This window comes from Orcinus orca, chromosome X (assembly GCF_937001465.1).
Source record: "Orcinus orca chromosome X, mOrcOrc1.1, whole genome shotgun sequence".
In the NCBI taxonomy this organism is placed as follows: domain Eukaryota; kingdom Metazoa; phylum Chordata; class Mammalia; order Artiodactyla; family Delphinidae; genus Orcinus; species Orcinus orca.
In genome coordinates this window covers 96,503,575-96,510,999 of record NC_064580.1, presented here as the reverse complement: position 1 = coordinate 96,510,999, position 7,425 = coordinate 96,503,575, and the positions used below count along the sequence as shown (strand labels likewise).

General features: G+C 50.7%; 1 protein-coding gene across 1 annotated transcript; it reads right to left on the bottom strand.

Moving 5' to 3' along the window:
• Positions 1 to 347: 347 nt before the first annotated feature.
• Positions 348 to 5,993, bottom strand: RTL9 (retrotransposon Gag like 9). The gene is made up of 2 exons (XM_012537351.3): positions 1,945 to 5,993; positions 348 to 1,428 (listed from the first exon to the last, which is right to left on the bottom strand). The coding sequence occupies exons 1-2, from the start codon at positions 5,932 to 5,934 to the stop codon at positions 1,312 to 1,314; spliced, it is 4,107 nt and encodes a 1,368-aa protein (XP_012392805.1). The 5' UTR covers positions 5,935 to 5,993; the 3' UTR covers positions 348 to 1,311.
• Positions 5,994 to 7,425: the final 1,432 nt, after the last annotated feature.

Genomic DNA, 7,425 nt, shown 5'->3' with positions numbered 1-7,425 from the left:
AAAAGATCTTTGAGTAAACCAATTACATGGACTATTTTGAATAAATAAAATGGCTCTGTTAGTATCAAATTCCCCATTATTCTTATTTCTTGTCTTTATAGCCTTCACCAGGATTTCAACCCATCTTACATATGCGTTTTCTTGCTTATTGTCTGTCCCCCTCTTCCATTGGAATGAAGTTTTCATTTGATCAAGGTTCTCATCCGTCTGTCCCCAAAACAGTGGCTGGCACACGTTAGATAATAAATATTGATTGAATGAAGGACTCAATAAATCAAATTCTGTTAGCCACAGTTAATTCTTTTTTTTTTTCATAAACGGACTTTATTTACTTTTACGATTACAAATGTAACACATGCTTACTGTAGAGAATCTGGAAAGTACAGAGAAGTAGAAAGAAGAAAATTAAAACACCCATAATCCCACCACCTGAAGGCAAACACTGCTCATATTACGCTCTAACTATCTATGCCTGTTTACAGACCAAGATCTTTATCAAGAGGGCTGGCCACAAAACACAATAGCCAAGGGGGAGTGAGGGCAATTAACAACTGAGGGGTCACCCAAAAGTCAGAGCTAGAGATTCGACACTGAGGGACAAGACAACAGTCACTGACAATAGCTCAAGACGTTGACAACACAAGAACAAGTCGGGTTATGGTAAGAATGTAGTGAGATGATGCTTGTCGAGAGTTTCGCCCAGTAACTGTCACACAACACATAATCAATAAATGTTAGCCATTACTAAGATTACTACTATGGGTCAAAACGAATGGTTCAGGATGGAGACTATAAACAGGGCGAGGGCCCTGGAGACCCATTTTAGGTGCTATGAATTGGGGCATACAGGGACAAGTGTACTGGATGAAAAGGATGGTATTGGAGTGGGCGTCACTCTCCTTATAGGCTCCCCTGCCAGGTGAAATGGGACCAGGGCTTCCTCAAGTTTGCCTGATGACACGTGGCAAGACATTCTAAGGTGTTTTTGAGGTAGGACACGGTTTCTCCTGCCTAGACTTCTCCCTGGACCAGGAACTAGGACTGGCCTCGGCGGTAATGGGAGTTCAGAACCTCATACACCAAACGCTCTTGAAGTCCACGCTCTGATCGCTGGGGCAGGTCAAAGGCATGTGGGGGTGAAAGAGAAGGTCAAGTCAGCCAAGTGGGAGATAGGGTGGGATGCGCCTGGAGGGGGGTGCTGAAGGGGGAAGGCCACAAGGTTTAATGATGTAATTGAATGGAATGGGTCCAGGAACCAGTCCTCAAGTTAGCAGCCAAGCTGGATATCACAGGAGAAGTGTCCAGGTAGCATTACTTGTTAGTGGCGGCCTTCTGATGGCCTGTGCTCTGTCGAAGGTGGTCGTGCAGACCCTCTTGAGGGTCTCCATGCTCTTTCAGGTAGTAACAGCGTTTGGGGACATGCTGATGCTGGGAGTGAGAGAAAACAAAAACAGCAGAGGTGAGAGCCATGCTTACTATGCCAAGTGGGGCTCTGCCTGGATAACTTCAGTAACTCAGCAAGTCAAGCAACTCGGCTAACGTACCTTATTTGTATAAAGTGTGATCAAGGACTAGACTGGCCAAATTCCCTAGTGACCTGGGCCTATAACACCTGTGGCTGTAGGTGGGACCCAGTCCCCCAAACGTGACCCCTCTTTGAGAACTGGACCTGGAATAGGTGCAGAGTTGGGACTGAGCCCAGCCATTTCCCTCAGAATCACAAGACTTGGACCTTTAACCATCCCAGGCCCTCAACGTGGTTAATACACCCAAAATAAGTACATAACCAGGCCCGCTGAGGAAACTCTAGGTGGGGGGTTAGGGTCTAGGAGCTCAATGCCTCTCCCAGCCTCTTCCTTAGGCTACTCAAAGGAGCAGGGTGACTTTGCCATCATTACCTCATTTTTCTATTCAGAAACCTTGAGTGTGTTTCCCCATCATTACCTCCTCGGTCTGCTGCTGAGAGTTCAGTTCATTCTCCATTGCGTCCTCGTTATTCCGCTTACAGGCTGACGGCAGAACCTGGCTTGAGCAGCCCGGGAAATCCTTCTCTCCAGCCAGCTGGCACTCGGTATAGAGAGACCTGTCTATTAGCTCCTTTAGGCTGCCGGCCACCTTCAGGAAGATCCGGCCCATTTTAGTGGCAACAGCTTCCGAGAGTCCTTCCAGAAACCTGGTCCGCAGAATGGCATCAGACCAAGACAAGTGTCGGGCCAGCAGGAGGAAATCAGTGGCATACTGCCTGACTGACCTCTGGCCCTGCTTGGGATGGCAAAGGACGGCACTGAGGATGTCTATTTCAGATAGGGAGTCATATAAGCCCTGGGATCTGCTCAGGAAAGATTTATCTTCATTGGAGAGGGGGTTTCCTACCTCCATCTGCAAGATGGACCACCTCTCTGCTGCCCCCAGATGAAGAGACACCAGAAAGGCCATTTTCTCTGAATCGTTCAAAAATCCCTTCATTTGCTTCTCCTCATCAACCTCCATCTCCTCCTCCACAGAGCATGAACCCCGGGCTGCTTCCTGTTCTTCTAAGAGGTAACAGAGTGCTGGGGTCAGCATGCCAAAAGATGGGACTTCCTCTGGTGGTTGGTTCATTGTTTCAGGGGTCGTGGCAGTCACGTGTGGTGTGAACTTTGATCCAAAGGCTGTGACGTTGATGTGAGAGGCAGATGTTTCCCCAGAGTCTTTGGCTTTGATTTCCAGAGTGGACATCATTCCAGAGGCTGTGGCCGCCATTTGTGGCATGGACATACCCCCAGAGGCTGTGGCTCTCAGAAGCGGCATGGACATCATTCCAGAAGCCGAGGCTCTCATGAGCGATGCGGACGTTGCTCCAGAAGCTGAGGCTCTCATAGGTGATGCAGGCATCCCTCCAGAGGTTGCGTACGTCATCTGTGGCAAGGAAGTAGATCCAGAACCCACAACTCTTTTTTGCAGTGTGGACGTTGCCCCAGAGGCCATGTTTTTCATCAGCGGCATAGACATCTCTCCAGAAGCCATGGCTGACATCAATGGCATGGGCATTGTTCCAGAGGCCGTGGCTCTAATGAATGGCTTGGACATCCCTCCAGAGGCCACAGCTGTTGTTTGTGTGGTGGACATCTTTCCAGAGGCTGGAGCTCTCATTAACTCTGTGGACACAGCTTCAGAGGCTGAGGGTCTCCTTAGTGGTGTGGATATAATTCCAGACACTGGAGCCCTTAATAATGGCGGGGACATCACTCCCGAGGCAGGGGCTCGCATTGATAGCATGCACATCTCTCCAGAAGCTGTGGGCATCGTTTGCGTTGTGGATGTTGCCCTGGAGGCTGGGGCTCTCATCAGTGGCATGGACACCCCTCCAGAGGCCGCGGCTGTCATTTGAGGCACGGACATCACTCCAGAGGCTGTGGATCTCATTAGCGATGTAGATATCTCTCCAGAGACTGGAGCCCTCATCTGTGGCTTGGACATCATTCCAGAGGCTGTGGCTGTCTTTTGCGGAGTAGACATTGCTCCATAAGCTGGGGCTCTCAGAGGCGTGGCTATCTCTCCAGAAGCTGGGGGTCTCGTTAGTGCTGGCGACATCTCTCCAGAGGATGAAGCTCTTGTGAGCAGTGTGGACATCTCTCCAGGGTCTGAGGCTCTCATCAGTGGTGTGGACACCGCCCCAAAGGCCGGGGCTCTCATTTTTGGTGTGGACATCAGTTCAGAGGCTGGGGCTTGCGTCTGCAGTAGGGACATCCCTCCAGAGGTCATGGATCTCCTGAGCGACATGGACATCCCCCCAAAGTCTTGGGCGCTCATTGGCTGACTGGGCACCTTTCCAGAGGCTGTGGATCTCATTAGCGCCATGGGCATGGCTCCAGGGCCTGGGGCTCTCATTAGAGGCATGGACATAGTTCCAGAGGCTGCGGCTGTCATTTGTGGTGTGGACGTGTCGCCAGAGGCTGGGGCTCTCATTAGCGGTGTGGACAGCGCTGCAGAGGCAGTGTCTGTCATCTGTGGCATGGACACGGCTCCAGAAGCGGTGTCTCTCATTAGCATTGTGGAGATCTCTCCAGAAGCTGCAGTTGTCATTTGCTGCGTGAGCATTACTTCTGCGGCTTTGGATGCTGTTAGTGGCTTGGACAATGCTCCCGAGGCCATAGCTCTCATCTGTGGCACGGACATCACTGCCGAGGCTGTGTCTCTCATTAACAGTGTGGACACGGATCCAGAGGCTTTGGCTGTCATCCGTGGGGTGGACAGGGCTCCAGAGGCTCTCATTTGTGGTACAGCTGTCACTCCCGAGGCTGTGGCTCTCCTCTGTGACACAGACATTGCTCCAGAGACGGGCGCCCTCATTTGCGGTGTGGACACTGACCCAGAGGCTGAGGCTGTCATCTGTAGCGTAGACATTGTTTCAGAGACTGGGGCTGTACTTGGCAGTGTGGACACTGTTCCAGAGGCTGGGGCTCTCGTTCGCAGTGTGGACATCGCCCCATTGGCTGGGACTTTCATAAAGCCCATGGATGTAGCTCCAGAAGTTCTAGCCGTTGCTAACTGTGTGGACATCGCTCTAGAGGCTGTGGTTGACATTTGCTCTGCGCACTTTGCTCCAGAGGTTGCCGCCGTCATCAGTGGGGTGGACAGTGCTGCAGAGTCTGGGACCGTCTTTAGCAACGTGGACACATTTCCAGAGGCTGGGGCTCTCACTCTCAGTGTCGACCTTGCTCCAGGGTCTGAGGCTCTCACTGGCGATGTGGACATCCCCCCGGAGGCTGTTGCTCTCATTGGTGGACTAGACACAATTTGAGAGTCTAGATTTTGTGTTAACCGTGAGGACATCACTCCAGAGCCTTGGGCTGGCATCAGCTGGGTGGGCATCCCTCCAGAGGTTAGGGCCATCATGACCAGTGGGGACATCGCTTCAGCGTCTGGGGCTGGCTTTGGCAATGTGGGCATTTCTCCAGCATCAGGGACTGACGGGAACAGTGAGGACATTGCTCCGGAGCCTGGAGCTGTCATAAGTGGTGAAGACACTACCCCAGAGTCTGGGCCTGACATTAGCTGGGTGGACATTTCCCCAGAGTCTTGGACGCTCGTTGGCTGGGTGGACGTTGCTCCAGAAGTTAGGGCTGACATTATCAGTGAGGAGATCGCTTCAGAGTCTGTGCCTGACATGAGCAGTGAAGAGATCTCTCCAGAGGCCAGGGCAGTCATTAGCACTTTAGACATGGCTTCAGTGTCTTCGTCTGTAATTTGCAATGGTGACATTCCTTCAGAGCCTGGAGCTGGCATTGGCTGTGGGGACATCACTCCGGGGTTCACGTCTGGCATTAGGAGTGGGGAGATCTCTCCAGGATTTGGGGCTAGCATCAATGGTGTGGACATCGCTTCAGAGGATGGAGCTGGCATTGCCAGTGGTGATATCTCTGCAGAATCTGGTGTTGCCATTAGTGCTGTGGACATTGTTCCAAAGTCAGGAATTGTCAGCAGCCCTGGGGACATTAATCCATACTCTGAAGTGGACAGCAATGGGGACAGTGTCCCAGAATCTGAGGCTGGCATTAGCAGTGGGGACAGCACCCCAGAGTCTGAGGTTGGTATCAACAATGGGGACAATGCCTCTGAATCTGAAGCTGGCATTAACAATGGGGACAGTGTCCCAGAGTCTGAGGCTGGCATTAGCGGTGTGGACAGTGCTCCAGAGTTTGCTGCTCCCATTAGAGGTACGGCCATGGTGTCAAAGGCTGGGGATGTCATCGGCTGTGTGGACATCCCTCCAGGGTCTGACGCTGAACTTGAGACCATAGGCTGGACACTAGAATGCAGAATTTGGACCTCTGCTCTGTTCTCTACCATTGGTCCAGAGCAGGTCGTCTCCCTGTTTTGGGGGTCGACACCTTCCTCCGTCAGCACATTGCTGAATCGCACTGAATGTAAGGGTATTGACATATCTGCCATGGCCAAAGGATAGTGTGGAGGGAACCTCTAAAGCAATTATATCAGGGGTCCTGCTGAAGCCCACGTGGCAAGAAAATCTGTAAACAGAAAACAAGTTTAGCAGTTGAAAGCAAATATCAAGAAGATTGGGAAATAGACAAATGATCCACGATGGAGACTTTTTTTATGTGTTGCCAGCTATGTGGCATCGGAGATGGGTCTATCAAGTTAAAGAAACTGTGCGACATTAAACAAATTTGAAGCTGGAGCAAATATCCTCTCCACCCCTATCCTTTTCAAAGCAACCCACCCGTCACACAGCACACCCTCTCAGTTTATAAAAGCTATAAACGCTGCAACTTCAGCAGCCAGGAGCCCGTGAGGTCCTGGTTCAAATGAAACAGCAGCACCACCTGCTGGAAAACTGTGAAAAGTGCAGGTTCCAGAGCTCTGCTCTCTCCCACCACAGCACTAGCAAGCCAGCCAAGGAACTGGCAGGCCCGGATGAGAATGCCCTTTGCCCCAGGATAGTCGTTAGTTCCTTGGGCTCATTGAGTCCTGCCAGTGGTTTAGTCCCCATTTTACTACCCTGATGGCCCTGAATGCCTTTCTCAGGAAAAGGAAGGCATTTAACTGATCAATGGTTGAGAACATCATTCCATGAATTGACAATCCTGTTTATTATGATTTTTATTATTAATAACAAAAATCACCACTATTACTACCACTTATTGCCCACCTAGTGTGTTCCAGGCACTATACTTTAGGCAACTGTACACAACTTTAAACTGTCTATAGTGCACAGAGATGTGCAAGCATTACCCGTTTGAATCTTACAAGAGATAGTAGTATTATTCCCATTTTACCAGGTTTCTCAGATTAACTGGGGCTGGGGCTAGACTAAGAGCACTGTGACAGTAAAAACTGTCTTTGACTATCGCTTCCTCCTCGGGGTTGCCTAGCCTTTGACATCCCTAAGGCCGCATTCAATTATCTCTCTGATGTCCTAGATCATGGCTCACTGAAGCCCAGTCTCTAGCAAATACAGATTTCAAGTTTCTCTGACGACATGTGGGTGGGCAGTCCCAAAGCCTCAGCCTTCCGGCACACTCCCACAATCAGCCCCCAAAGGGGCTTCTTGGCACAGAGCTTGGAAACCAACACGCACGCTACACGGTGTTGATACATCCCCACAGCCTGCCCATACACCCAGTGGAACACTTGCTCATTTGGGACAATGTCACAGAAGTCATCAATCTTGTGCAGTATGCCTCCATAATAATATTGAGAATACTAGCAACAGAAGTGACGACAGTCAACACTTCTTGAGCGCGCGCTGACCGGCAAGCACTCTGCTGGGCACTTTACGTGCATCGTTTGGTCCTCACAGCAACACTAAGAGATTTTGGTAGTACCCTATCCTCATCTTACAAAGGAGAAAACTCAGGCCCAGAGAGGCTTAATAATTTGCCTGCAGTCACTTGGATTCACGGGTCCACCCAACTCCAGAGC

Coding starts and splice junctions, on each gene's coding strand:
- RTL9 (XM_012537351.3), bottom strand. CDS start 5,934: ATGGCAGATATGTCAATACCCTTACATTCAGTGCGATTCAGCAATGTG. Junction 1,429..1,944: donor CTCAGCAGCAGACCGAGGAG/GTAATGATGGGG, acceptor TCTCACTCCCAG/CATCAGCATGTCCCCAAACG.